Here is a 15514-nt window from a genome sequence, read left to right as displayed (position 1 = left end):
TTGTGGCAGTTGCTTTAAAGGCGTAGAAAACGAGTCGAAAATTAGAACATTAAGACTCTGTGAGCCGTGTTTATTAACTGACCAAACTACATCCTGTGCGCATGACAGAAAAAGCCGGCAATGGTAAACGTCACTGGAATTCATAAAGCCGCCGCAACTCAAAACTTAATGAGAACATCATAACATAACAGAACACACATATGATAAAGTGAATTATGTCGTACTTGGAGAATCCAACTTGGAGAGAAGGCTACTCTCCCAACTTGACAGAGCTGAAACCAGCTCAGTGGCCTAGTAGTAGAGTGTCCGCCCTGAGACTGGAAGGTTGTGGGTTCAAACCCCGGCCGGGTCATACCAAAGACTATAAAAATGGAACCCATTGCCTCCCTGCTTGGCACTCAGCATTAAGGGTTGGAATTGGGGGGTTAGATCACCAAAAATGATTCCCGAGCGCGGCGCCGCTGCTGCTCACTGCTCCCCTCTCCCCCAGGGGATGGATCAAAATCACATGGGGATGGGTTAAATGCAGAGGACAGAGCCCTTTGAGACTGCTTGTGATTTAGGGCTATATAAAAACTTGACTTGACTTGACTTGACTTGAGAAAGCACTACAGATGCCCCCCACCCCGAATTCACATAAAAAAAAAAAAACCTGAGAAAAGAAAGAAAATCGATGATCGTTGATCATGGGGAGCGAATCAAACGTCCAGTGCGGCTCCGCTGAACGAGAGCAAGCGGAACCGCCCCCTCCGTGCCTGTCTGTAGGTCTCCACTCCGGCATGGCCGAGGGGCAGGAGAAACGGGAAGAGGGGGCCTAGTCGGAGGCCGACCCCGTTTCAAGGGATGCGCCAACTCAACAGGCCTGGCCAGATCTAGGTAAGCTGGTTTAAGGTGGTCCACAGACACACACTCTGGCTTGCCCCCAATGTCTACCACAAAGTGCTTGTCCCCCGTTTCCACGACACGGAAAGGGCCTTCTTAAGGTGGACAGAGAGGTCCACAGTGGCCGTCACCTCGAATAAAGACATACCCAACAGACGGAAGGCTACTGGGGACGTGAGAGTTTGGCAAACCATGGCAGGAGGTAGCAAGCGGAGCAAACAGCCTGGTCCAATGGCCAACATGCTGGAGCGTTGGAGTGCGGCGGCCCAAGGGGTCGTGGTGCTGGGGACGAACTCCCCAGGCACCCGTAGTGGCTGACCACAGACCAGCTTCACAGAGGAGCCCTGGAGGTCTTCCTTTGGTGCAGTCCTGATGCCCAGCATGACCCATGGGAGCTTGTCAACCCAGGAACTGTCCTTCAGGCCAACACGCAGGGAGGCTTTCATTGACCTGTGAAAACGTTCACAGAGGCTATTGCTCTGGGGGTGGTAGGCCGTGTTGCGGTGGAGTGTAAGCTCCCTGCGACAGTGTTCCAAAGTTCAGAAGTGAACTCAACGCCACGGTCTGAGGAGATGTCCGATGGGGTGCCAAAACGGGACACCCAGGTGCCAATAAACACCCGTGCCGCATCGGCTGATGTTATAGATGACAGAGGAACAGCCTCAGCCCACCGTAGTGTCCTGTCGACCATGGTGAGCACGTGAGTGTAACCCTGCAAGGGTGGAAGTGGGCCAACCAGGTCAATTTTGACGTGATCGAAACATCGTTCTGGCACTTGAGACCGTTCCAGTGGCGCTTTGGTGTGGCGGCACGTTGGCATTCGACACAGGTGTTCGCCCAGTCCCTCACGTTCTTTTAAGGTCGGTTCCACATAAACTTGGCTGCCACCAGCCGTTGTGAGGCTTTGGTACCGGGGTGTGAGAGGCCATGGATGGTGTCAAAATAAGGCCACCTGCACTTCACAGGTACAACAGGCCTAGGAGAGCCCACAGAGATGTCACAAATCAGAGTAGTGCCAGTGTCGTCGAATGCCACCTCATGCAGCTGCAGTCCAGTAGTGGATGAACAGCAAGCCTGCACGTCCGGATCAGTGGCCTGCTCTGCTGCCATGCTGCCGTAGTCCAAGCCGAGGTGGACCGCTCCTGCAACAGCACGGTAGAGGCAGTCTGAAACCTGGTTGTGTTTTCCAGAAAGGTGTGCGATGTCTGTCGTGAATTCCGAGATGTAAGTCAGCTGCCAGACCATGGTTGAATGACTTTGTGTTGGAATAATCTCGGGAAAGCCTTGGCCTGCCAGACCTGGAGGCCTCATGTTTTACAAGTTAACACCTTTGTGTTAAATAAATTCTTCCTATTTCGCTCCAGGGATGTCTTTTGATCCCCGTTAGTTTTATGTATCCTTCCTGTCCTTATCATATCTTTGTGTATTGTTCCTGTAAGAGGCCTTCACTAACAAGGAGCAGAGCTTCTTTGCATAGGTGCAAAGGAACTTCATTCCTTTAAGTTAACTGTAGCTTTGATTCATAGATTGTTTTTGATAGGAACTGGTTTTCTTTGTTCAATGTTATATACAGTTTGAAGTAGTCGCATATAAGTTATCCCATATTTCCTCAATGTTTGTTTAAGGAACTGTATAACAGTTACCTCACATTTACTTAATATGTGTTGAAATGTTTAGGTAGGACTAGTTACTCTTTATTATTATGTGTTGTGTTAGTTTATTAAGAAGATAAACTTAGCAAATGTTTAGTTGCATTGTTCCACAGGAAAGCGACATTCAACGTGATCTGATCTGATCACTTGTGTTAAGTGTTGATCGCAATTTGGAGTCAGATCAATAGCTAAAAATCCGTATCTAACAATATCCAAAAATGACGTCATGTAGCCTCAAAACTGGAAGAAAAAACGGCCTTCTGAAGACACAGCCAGTGAATTTGGACTCAGGGCATTACTTCAACTAAGAAGGCTTGATTATTTGGTTCGGAATGACCCATATAGGTATTTTGTTCTAGTGTATTTGCCGTAGTTAGCGATCAAACACCATCGAATTTCTGCGCATGCGCTCCATGGATCGTGTATCAGTCACGGACATGGATCGTGTCTTGACAGTGTTAGTGTTTACACGAATAATAAAGATGAGACAATACCTATAATGTAATGATCGTTAGGGCAATAGTTTTGATATCTAATGCCGTATTAGGAGGTGTATAGTTGACTGTAACTGTTCTTTTGGAGAAGGAAAACAACATGGCCGCGGTGGAACTCGAATGGATTCCAGAGTCACTATATAACACTGCTATTTCGGTTGTGGTGGACAATTACATTCGATCAAGAAAGGACGTACGCTCGCTCCCAGAAAACATACAATTCGATGTCTATTATAAGGTAAGACCATCTAATCACTAGTCAGGGGTGCAGGATATCTTGTTTTAATTTCTATTCAATTTGCGAGTTGTGTTAATGCTCTAAATCAGTGGCTCGCAAATAGGGGCTCGGGGGACAATTTTGGCCCGCCATCTATTCTGTCTGGCCCGCGAGATGACGTTAATATGATGTCATGAAAATATATTTAAAAAATTTTTTTTTTAAACCCCATATTTTTCTAAAAGAAAAAAAGGGCACACATTTGATGGGATTGTTGTATGCCATCCAATAATCCCATCAAATTCGAAACATTTATTGAGGTATGATAGTCCTTAGTGACATCAACAGGTGGAACATCCTGTTGCAGTTATCGATGACGCACAGGTTGGAACAGTATTGTGCACGTAATCTTATGCAAAAAAAAACCAAAGTGTCCTGTCTCCCCATCCAGTGGGCAAGGTAAAAAATAGTCTATATTTTGTGAAATTAACAACATAACAAGGTCTGTTCAAATGGAATTAAATTAAATGCATTTTAAAAGTAAGATTATGTTTATTTTAATATAATATAATAATTTAAAATCCCCCCCTCCCCCTAAAAAAAAGCAATGGCCCGCGATGCCATTGTCTGAATTTTTTTTGGCCCGCGTCCAAAAGTAATTGCCGACCCCTGCTCTAAATATACGGCTGTGTATCACGTCTTAAATTAGGGATCACCGATTGTGGCCATATAAGTTTGTACACGTTAAATATGATGCTCAGTGGGATGAGGGGCCAGTAATTGCGGTCAAACCATCCTCTACGCGAAAATACGAAGTCTAGCCTGCACGGTGGCGTCCTGGTTAGCACTTCCGCGCAGTGGTTACTGGGATGAGAATTTTCCGTGGATCCGCGTATTTCCGTGTTTTTTTTTCTGTCAAAAGTATCATTTTCGTGTATTATGTAAATCCGTTGAGATTTTTTTTTTTTTTTTTAATATATACATAGGGCAGGGGTCGGCAACCCACGGCTCCAGAGCCGCATGCGGCTCTTTAGCACGCCCCTAGTGGCTCCCTGGAATTTTTGCAAAAATGGAAAAACATGTTGTTGTTTTTTGTTGTTGTTTTTTTAAATATGGTTTCTATATGGGAATCATGACACAGCCATTCTCATGCTGTAAAAATCTCTGTAGTTGTAAATATATTAAAAATACCAAATTTAAGAATGGCGTCCAATGGCAAAATTGCGTCATGGTCTACGCCACAGCACATGCGAGTTGTAAACAAACAGGTGTGTGAGTGATTGGCAATGGATTCAAAGGGCAAAAAGAGAAAGATTGCAATAAGAACAGAGGCTTTAAGAAAGAATGAACTGAACTATTTGCTTTCATTGCCAATGCTGAAGCATTGCCTGCATGTTTGATTTGCAATGAGAAGTTGTCAAATAACAAGGAGAGGAATTTGGAGCGACATTTTCAGATAAAGCTTGCTAAATTTGCTGCCGATCACCAAGTTGCAACTGAGAGGAAATGTGCAATTGCAGTGCTGGTGGGGAAATTTGAGGACCGAAAAAACATTTCCAAAATGTGGATTGCATCTCCAAACTCTACTACTGCTGCAAGTTTTGTTGCAGCCCGGGAGATAATATTGCGCGGAAAGGGATTCATTCAATAAAATATCCGAGTGTCTATTTTTGGACTTCAAAAATAAAACCGAAATCATCCAGAAAACTGAAGACATGCCCCTCCACACGAACAATATCACCGATCACCAGATCAAGGACATCAATTCCGATATCGAACAGCTCTGCTATGCAGGTACGTGAACTCTAATGGGCCGCAAGAAGAAATGATCAAATTGATACCACTATTATTATTATTATTTTTAATTATTTTATTAGTCAGCATACAGCTTATGTATTGACGGTCTATGTTGCCTTATAAAAGGTTTTTATCTTATTTGGCCCAATATGGCTCTTTGAACATTTTGGGTTCCCGACCCCTGACATAGGGGGAGCGGCCGGCCAGCTGGCCGGGCAATGTTAGCCTCAACGATTCGCGAGCATTCCCCCGCCCGCCGCGACGACATTTTTAGGCAAGTGTCTCAAGACAAAATTAGTTAAGATGTGAGTACGGAAATCGGCTTGCCTCTGGAGTAAACCTAACTCACTGGCAGCAGTGATGCGACAACATCCGCCTTATTTTCGGCAGCATTTTGGCGCTACTTTCGTCACATCATTTCCACTTGTTAACCTACGGGGAGAACTAAGTGTTTTTGCACCGCCACAATGTGTATTGGCGATTGGGTTTTCATCACTTGTAGACGAGTTATTTAGTTAGATAGATCTAGGGCCTACTCAGCAAACGTTTTCGCCAGCATTGCGAACGTTTTGGAGAAAAAAGACAAGGGTCAAGCCAGGGAAATAGTCAAGTCGAACGGGATCAAGAACTGCTTCAGATGGGCATGGCTCGAGACCAGCATCAACGTACAACTCGGAACACAGTCTGTAACCACGTGCCTGACTGAACATATCTGTAAAGTAGATTTCCCGGGGAAGGTTTTGTGTATTCTCTGTCAAGATATGATCAGCTATGGAGGTCGCAGCGCTAGGAACATTAAAGGAGCACATTGAACTAAAAAAACACAAAGCTACGTTTTTACTTTTACAACCAGGTGGGTTTAGAAAATAACATGATGTTATATGTAAGCTAATGTTATTAATTAACTAACTAATGTTAGCTAATGTAATTCTAATGTAGCTAATGTAACCCCCCCTCCCCAACCCCCGCTACTTTTACGTGCTTTTTCACATTTGCCATTCTCATCTGTGTGGTTAGCATGTCCACCTCACAGTTCGGAGGGTGCGCGTTCAATTTCACCTCCGTCCCTCTCTGTGTGAAATTTGCATGTTCTCCCCGTGCCTGCATGGGTTTTCTCCGGTTACCTCCCAGTTCCCAAAAACATGCCGGTCGGCTGATTGAGCATTCCAAATTGCCCATAGGTGTGAGTGCAGCTGATTGTTCGTCTCTGTGTGTCCTGCGATGGTCTGGCAACCGGTTCAGGGTGTTCCCCGCCTACTGCCCGATGACAGCTGCATTAGGCTCCAGCGCACGCGCGACTCCTGTGGGGACAAGGGGTACAGATAATGGATGGATGGAAGCAAACCGCGCCCAATTTCTTCATACAGGGGTGTTTTTCAATGCAGGCCACATCCATAAACGTAAGAGGGGGTGGGCCACGTACTAGAAATAAAGCCTGAACTGAAGGTGCTGCAGTGATTGAGACTGTTATTCATAATAACAGTGTCGTATTTAATGAGAATCACTGATAGTAGTTTTTGGGTAAAATATATATTTTTTAATGTTGTCAATAAATGCATTTGTTTTCAAAAAAACCTTTTTTGAATAACAGTGTCGTATTTAATGAGAATCACTGATAGTAGTTTTTTGGTGAAATATATATTTTTTAATGCTGTTAATAAATGCATTTGTTTTCCAAAAGCTTTTTTTGAATATCCATGCTTTACTACCTACTAAAGGCCAAAACATTTTATGCAGTGACCTTTACATGTCGTTTATATTACCGTATTGGCCTGAATATAAGACGACCCCGATTATAACACCCGTTTTCAAGACTCAAGTTTGAAAACAAATTTTTGAACACAAATTTTTATTTTTATACAAATCATGCAAAAACTGTCTACCACATCTTAATATCTGAATATTTAATTTGTAAACTAAAGTGCCATCACATTCGTAAATGAATGGTTTCTGGTTTTTGATATGTAAATACCTAAACCTATCTACTGTGATAAAACAACAAAATTGCAATAACTGCATTAACCATCAAACTGAACGCTCACAAACAAATCTGAACAAGGAAAAACATTGCAATAAAATAATGCAAACTGGTTTAAACTTGAGAGGAGCTGAGGTCTGTCATGTCAGAACACTACTCCTCACAAACATCATCTGCCTCGCTGTACTCAGTGTCACTGTCCTCACTCCCATCCTCTGGCTCCACTGGCTCTTCCCATAACATGTCATCCTCACTGCTGTCTAGGGCATTTGATATGCAACATTTTTTAAACCCGTGGATGATGCTCTTTGGGGAAACTGCATTCCATGCGTGGAGGATCTACTCACAGAGCAAATGTACTGGAGGCTTCTGAATCTTTCCTGTCGGTGAGTCCGTGATCACCAGACAGGAGCCACTCTGTGTATTTCTTTCACAGATTGTCTTTGAATGGTTTGTTGACCACAACATCCAACACGTGCAGCTGACTTGTCAATCCTCCGGAATGATCACTAAGTCGCTGTTCATCGCCTTCACTTGTTTTTTGACTGGATCAGACAAGTGTCCACGAAATGCATCCAAAATCTGCATGTTCCTCGTTTTTCTGAGTCCCCCACGCCGTCTGCCCCACATAACCTTGAGTCAGTCCACGACAAGCTTGGTTTCCATCCAGCCCTTTTCCTGGGCATGTACAATAATGCCAGCTGGGATCGCCTTCTTAGGTACTGTCTTACATTTTGAAACCACACAATGTGGTTCCGTCTGCGAGGCAGGCTAACATGACGGTAACGCAGCTCTTCTCATTTCCATTGGATTTTATAATAACAGATTTCTCATCTTTCTCGTGTACAGTGACAGGTGTTGGGATGTCAAAAAACACAGGTGTCTGATCAGCATTGCCAATCTGATCCAGTGGGTAATTTTTCCTTAAGTTGATCACATAGCGCTGAAAAGACAACAGATAATCTGCAAAATCAGAGGGCAGACTTGTTCTGTGTTGCAGCGTTAGTCTGTTACGCCGCATCATTCTTTTACACCAGCTGAGGGTTTCTTTGAAGTCAGCGGTGGGTATGTTTAGTTCTTTGGCTATTTCCACGGCCTTGAGCTGAATGACAGCTCCGCTGATGGGCATCCCGTCCTTCTGTTTCTCCTCCACGTACGCGCACACCCTCCTGCGTAGCTCTTGAAAGTGGCCGCTCTGAGAACCATGGAAAGCTTTTCTCTGATTGTGAGGATTTTTTAGGCGATCTTTTTGAGCTCTCTATCTTCGTACATTGCACTCTGTGACACCATATTTCACAGCTGCTTTGCAATTGTTTGAAGACTCTGGCTCATTTATCACCATCCTCTTGAAGTTTGCATCGTAAGTTCTCCTGAGACGCCGGTTAACCTGGCCGATCTTCGACCTACTTTTATCCAGATTGTCTGTACGTTTCTCCATTTTCTGTTATCTCTTCTCTTATTTTCTTCTCTTTTCATTATTACCGCTATTTTTTGTTTCTTCTTAGTGCTACCGCTATTTGTATTTTTCTTCTTTGTGACAGGGCACCATCTAGCGTTGTGATCGAATGTCTCGATCCAAATGTCTAGACCCCGAATGTAAGACGACCCCCCATTTTTCAGTTTTATTTCAATGAAAAAAAACTGGGTCTAATATTAGGGCCAATACGGTACTTCACACAAACACAACAACAATCTGCTCCTCGTTCGGCTCCCCGGGCAAAATTTATAACCCACTTCGACCCGCAAGTCAAAAGATTTGCCCACCCCTGGTGTAGAGTTAGTACGAAATATACAGCTCTCGCCATTCTCATCCCTGGTCTTGTGATCTTTAATATTTATGCTATTCATACAGTGCTGGATGAAAGCTTCTGAGGGAACATTTTCTCTTTTTTTTTTTTTATCTTTAATATATTTTCAGTTTAACTATTTAATGTATGCCAGAAAGCTTTTTGTATTAGATTGCCATAAAAAGTCTAATCTGTCCAAAATGGTTCCAAGGGTGTCATACATACATAAGAAGATGCTGGACCAGGGGAAAAGGTCACAATGACACAATGGCCAAGTCACCTTACTTATTATTGGTGCCAAATAGGCCGACTCTAACATTCCCCCTCTGACCATTCAGAGATCACAAGTGTGGTGCACAACATTATGAAAACCTTTAAACATCCCAAAATATGTGACTTTTAATGGCTTTTTATTGGTGTAACTGGTTGCTGACAGGAAACCTGTGGTCCACAAGAGCAAGCAAAATCAACAATTGATATTTTAATCAGTCATCCTGGATACTTGACGAGACTATTATAGATGTTATCCAAACGTGATCTTTTGGCAACAGATGGTTTTCCCATATCCCAATGGCACAGTCAATACCTCTAAAGATTCGAGCACAAATGCAAGGAACACAATAGTGTCCACAAAATAAAATTAATCAGGGTCATTATTGTTCCACCAGAAGCTCACCCAGCTCGCGGTGCCTGCCTCCACCTGTCATTGGATCACAAGCTTCCTGACTAATAGCAGACAGCAGGTGAGGCTGGGCACCATCGCATCCGACATCCGGACCACTAGAACTGGCGCTCCCGATTTCTCTTCTCTCGCTACACTCCTCAGGTGACTCTTCTGTGAAGCTCCTGAAGTATGCGGACGACACCACTCTCATTGGACTGATCCGGGACCATGTCGAGACTGCGTACAGACAGGCGGTGGAGCGGCTGTCCACTGTTGCAGCCAAAACCACCTGGAGCTGAACCCGCTCAAGACCGTGGAGATGACAGTGGCCTTCAGAAGAGACGTTTTGCCAATTCCACCCCTCACCATCCTCAGTAATGCTATTCCCACCACAGACACCTTCAAGTTCCTGGGATCCACAATCTCGCAGGACCTGAAATAGACTGGCCACATACTCTGTTCGGAAGAAGGCCCAGCAGAGATTGTACTTTCGGAGACAGCTCAGGAAGTTCAACTTGCCACAGGAGCTGCTGAAAACCTACACTGCCATCATCCAGTCTATCCTCTGCACCTCCATCACTGTCTGGTTTGGATTGGCCACCAAACAGAAGCACAGACTGCAACAGACAGTTAGGACTGCGGAAAAGATAATTGGGACCAACTTACCATCTATCTAAGACTTGTACCTGTCCAGGACCAGGAAACGTGCAAGTAACATCTCCGCAGACCCTTCTCACCCAGGGCACAGTCTGTTCAAACTCCTCCCCTCCGCACGGCGTTACAGAGCGCTCTGCGCCAAAACCAGCAGACACAGCTTCTTCCCTCCAGGCTGTTGCTCTGATGAACTCACACCACTCATAGAGACTCAAAGACATCACTGTGCAATAACATCCTGCTCTCGCCACTTAAATGTTGTTAGTTACCTGAAGTTTGTCAGTCATTTAAATGTTCTACAGAGGCTGAGATCAACCTGAGTCAAATTCTGTCTGGCATAAACAAACCTGGTCAATAAAGCTGATTCTGATCAAACTACTTAAGAGTTTGCTGATTGCTGATCATTTTAATCAGTTGTGTTTCACCAGGACGACATGGAAAACATTCAGTACAGCAGCTCTTGAGGACCTGAGGTTGACAGACATTAATACTTTCTAACTTGACTTGACTATTGCATACTTTGTTGCACACGTTAGCGTTTACCTGATTCTGACCAGATCAGACGCAATCTTAAATGCACATTGTAACCCACACCCATTTATATTGCTTTCCTATAGGCTAGAGCAGACCCAGGTGACCAGTGAGCAGCTACCCAGCTGTGGTCAAAGGAATGAAGCAATGGGCGAGGCCCGAGAGGAGCAAATGAATAAGGACGTAAACAATGAACTTGTGCCGAAAAAGAATAGCACATCTGAAATATGTGACTACACCGGCTTCAGGGAAGAAGTTATTACAGACGCAGTTACTGTGTGAAGTCATATTGAAAAATTGTGAGTCCGTCAAGAGGACACACAACTATTATATGGATCACAACCACAAAGCACATAAGAGTTAATCCACAATAATAGTAATAGTTGATCTATTACGATTAAGGACAGTTTTGAGACTGTCACACTTTACAAAAAAAATGTCCGATTTTCACAGAGATATTAATATTACTGCAGCATTTCAACTTTCCACACTTGTACAAACTTGTTAGAAAGTATGGTACCAAAAGCAAACAGCTCATGTTCCGAGACGCTTTTTGGTCCTTCCGCCTGTAGCTACATCTCATTACCAGTGTACTTGTTTGAAAGTGAACAAAGTTGGTAGTTGTTGCAAACAAAAAAACATGTTTACCTTGAATAATTTTTTTGTGCAGTGTTGATTTTCAGGGTTAGTATTACCATTAATTTTAAATTACATGGTATAAGGAAAGACAACTTGCAGCACTTGTTAATTATAATTTTTACAAGATTTAATTTAATTTAAAAGAAATCATGTTAAAGTTCTGGTTTGACAGCCTGTCTATGTTATTATTGTTGGATTTCTGATATAATATTTTTCATTTTATTTAAGTATACAGAAAACGAGGCACGTTACAGCTCATGTTTTTAGATGCAGTTTACATCAGGTTTTTACGAAAATAAAACAAATTTTAGCATGAGCACTGTAAGAGTAAGTTTGTGGTAATACTTTCATCCTTCCATCCATTTTCTATACCACTTGTCCCCACGGGGGTCGCTGGCGTGCTGGAGCCTATCCCAGTAGTCATCGGGCAGTAGGAGGGGGAACCGGTTGCTATCCAATCGCAGGGCACACAAAGACGAACAACCATCCGCACTCGCACCTAGTGGCAATTTGGAGTTCTCAATCGGCCTACCAAGCATGTTTTTTGGGATGTGGGAGGAAACGCGGGCACGAGGAGAACATGCAAACTCCACACAGGGAGGGTCAGAGATGGAATCGAACTGGCACCCTCCTAACTGTGAGGCGAACGTGCTAACCAGTGCCCCACCAAGCCGCCCTATGCTAATACTTGTTAAGTGTAAATGTTTGCACCTCAAACTTTGTCTCACATACATTAATTTAAATCAGAATACATAGCCCTCTCATTTCCCCAAATTTAAAGTAATAGATTTCATTAGATGGTAAAAGTATATTATTTTTATGAACATGTAAAATATTGCAGTAATATTGATATTGCGATATCCAACACCCATATCGCATATTGTCCCATTATTGTGCTGCCCTACTTCAGAGTAAATATGTTTTCAAGTATTTGCAACTTCGAAGCTAAATTGGAATGAAACAAGAATTTCACAACAGCCCCCAATCCAAAGCTCAAGAAATTGAGTGAAGATATATTTAAAAAGGGTGCTATAGTAGAAATCTACAAGCTATTGCTATCAAACAGACAACTCTATTCTAAATTTACATGTTTTCAAGAAAGATCCATAATTGAATTTGTTGTTTGAAGAATGGGAATGAGTTTGTAAAAAAACTCCATAAACAGACTTAGGTTGTTACAATACTGATGCGTGTACACCTGTAAAGTTAAATTGATACAATCCAAATATTCCACACACCTGTATAAAGTGTTGAAAAGAAAAGGGAACACTGTTTTATTGTATTTGGTAAAGTAAATTCTGAGTAGTTTTAAAGCAAACTGTAAAATGCATTATTAGGACTAACCATTAGTCAATATTTGTTCACAATTTTAGGTCTATATCCCAAGCACACGATTTACAAAGGTTGAGCAAGGTGTTCATCAGGGATGAGAATTTTCCACGGATCCGCAGATTTCCATGGTTTTTCTGTCGAAAGTATCATTTTCGTGAATTCTGTAAATCCGTTGAAAAAATGTTGTTTCTATATGGGGGGACCGGCCGGGCACCGTTAGCCTCGGCGACTCGCAAGACTCTTACGGAAATTGGCTTGCTTCTGTAAATCTAATTTACTGGCAACAGTGATGAGACAACATCCGCCTTATTTTTGGCAGCATTTTGGCGCTACTTTCGTCACACCATTTGCACTTGTTAACTTAATTTATGCGGAGAAGTATTTTTACACCGCCACAATGTGAATTTGCGATTGGGTTTTCATCACTTGTAGACGTGTTATTTAGTTAGATAGATCTAGGGATATATATATATATATATATATATATATATCAATCATCGACCCCCCCCAGACCCCCGGCTACTTTTCAGTGTTTTTTCACAATTGCCATTCTCATCCCTGAGTTAAAGAATCTTTATGGATAATAGTTAGGGTTACCACCTGGGTCTGGCAAAATCCTGTAAATTTTGACCATCGTATTGACTTTTTTGTTTGTAACTACTGTAATGTTTGGACTATAAGTCGCGTTTTTGTCATAGTTTGGGTGGGGGGGGGGCGACTTATACTCAGGAGCGACTTATATAAGACTTTTTTCACAAATTTAAAACATTCAAAAATCTGCGATGTAGTGAAACCGCAATAAACGAACCATGATGTACCATTTGAACTGCAAGTGACGCCACCCGTGCCGCGCGGCGGTTGTTTCCATAAAGGGCAAAGGATTCGATCACGGGATGACGAAGATGACGGAGGGCCCCATGTACTACCGGCATCATTAGTGGCTTTGTTTGTAAGTGACACGGAGGACGAAAAGTTTGAAGGATTTAATGATTTGGAGTGAGACAGAAGGTTTGAAAAACTATTATGGCTTTTACGCACGCCCGGTTCTTCTCGACGGGAGCTCTCTTTCACCTCCGTGGATGGAAGCCGGGGGCCGGCGCTCGGCCGGGTGGCTGTCCGGGGACGGTGGATGGGGCTCGGACATGGCTTTTACGCACGCCTGGTCATAATCTACGGAGCTTTCTTTCACCTTTGTGGATGGAAGTCTGGGGCCGGCGCTCGGCCGGGTGGCTGTCCGGGGACGGTGGATGGGGCTCGGACATGGCTTTTACGCACGCCCGGTCCTATTTATGGCGCTCTCTTCCACCTCCGTGGCTGGAAGTTCAGTTGTTGTTGGCTCGTTGAACTCTTGTTTTGTTAAATAAAGAGCCGTTTACCAAACCCACGTCTTTTCTGGTACTTTGTTAACGCTACAATATAGTTATATACTAGATCTTTGCGGCGCGCGTGCGCGGCGTGTTTGACATGAAGGAGGAAGAATTTGATCGATGGATTTAATGATTTGGAGTGACACAGATGGTTTGATAATGTTGTTATATAAACCCACATCTTTCCTGGTACTTTGTTAACACTACAATATAGTTATATACTAGATCTCTGCAGCGCACGCGCGGCGTTGTTGACATAAAGAACGAGCAATTTGATCTATGGATTTAATGATTTGGAGTGACACAGATGGTTTGATAATATTGTTGTAATATGATAGTTATTTGAATTATATTTTATTTATCGTTATATGGGTCTGTGGAATAATTAGAAATGCAACTTACAAAGGGTCCGACGTCAGCACATGCGGCGCATACGCGGCATTGTTTACATAAAGCACAATCGATGGATTTAATGAATTGGAGTGACACAGATGGTTTGATAAACGCGTTATTTATGTAATACTTACTTGAATAACTCTGAATGTTACGTCAGGCCCGTTCTCAGCTCCTCGTTTGTGTATATGTCACGTTAGCATACCGTATCGTTTAGCCTGTTGTTGCTGGTTCATGTCTGTTTTTGGTGTTGGATTTTGACAAATAAATTTGCCCCAAAAGTGTGACTTGTACTCCGGTGTAACTTATATATGTTTTTTTTTCACTTTATTGTGCATTTTATGGCTGGTGCGACTTATACTCCGGAACGACTTATAGTCCGAAAATTACGGTGTGTGTGTGTGTGTGTGTGTGTGTGTGTGTGTGTGCGTGTCTACATACACTCACACTATATATTCCCTCCCGCTACTTTTCCGTGCTTTTTCACATTTGCCATTCTCATCCCTGAAAATGACAAACATTGTCCGATATCGATTTTAATACGATATATTGTGCATCCCCACTTTTAAGTCCCACAGACCTTCCACCCTTCTGATGACAAAAAACGTTTCAAAATCGAGTGGCAGACATTGTGCTAATACTGAAATGTAAACAATGGTACTGTCTCGGTACATTGCAACAGCTGGGAAAAAAAAGTAAGAATTAAAAAAAAACTATAAAACTTACAAGGCCCAAGCTCCTTACTCACAGTTCTCAAAGCCTGCTCCTGTACTTTTGTCCCGTAATGTTACTTTGACTTATTGTAGTTCTCGGATGATCATCTTTTTCTGCATTAGGCTCTCTACTTTCACCACAAAGTCCACCGGTACACAACACAGTGTGTCACGCAACACAGTGTGTCACGCGGTACGTTCCCAAAGCCAATTGGCTCACAAAAGGTGTAGTGCATAAAAAGTTAACGTTCTTTATGTCCAGTGGAGAAATGGGAAAAGTGAATTTGTGTTGTGCGTCCCATGCTCCAAACGCCTGCGCCGCTCTGCATTCGTGCGACTGCACGTGGGGACTACATTGACTGCCACTGCCAGAAACACTGGCAAGATATTTGTGAATGCATCAGCCTCAAAAAG

At 43.1% G+C, this 15514-nt stretch overlaps 1 protein-coding gene across 1 annotated transcript in view; it reads left to right on the top strand.

The window, feature by feature from the left end:
- The first annotated feature begins 2907 nt into the window (after positions 1-2907).
- appbp2 (amyloid beta precursor protein (cytoplasmic tail) binding protein 2) overlaps positions 2908-15514 on the top strand; it is a 134090-nt gene continuing 121483 nt past the window's right edge. The window contains 1 exon segment of the mRNA XM_085916750.1: positions 2908-3266. Coding sequence (XP_085772876.1) covers positions 3129-3266 — 138 coding nt within the window. The 5' untranslated portion in view covers positions 2908-3128.

The sequence above is a fragment of the Syngnathus leptorhynchus genome, chromosome 7, assembly GCF_054491065.1.
Source record: "Syngnathus leptorhynchus isolate UIUO chromosome 7, UIUO_Slep, whole genome shotgun sequence".
In the NCBI taxonomy this organism is placed as follows: Eukaryota; Metazoa; Chordata; class Actinopteri; order Syngnathiformes; family Syngnathidae; genus Syngnathus; species Syngnathus leptorhynchus.
The sequence above is the reverse complement of the archived record's forward strand: the minus strand, read 5'-3'. Positions and strand labels throughout refer to the sequence as shown.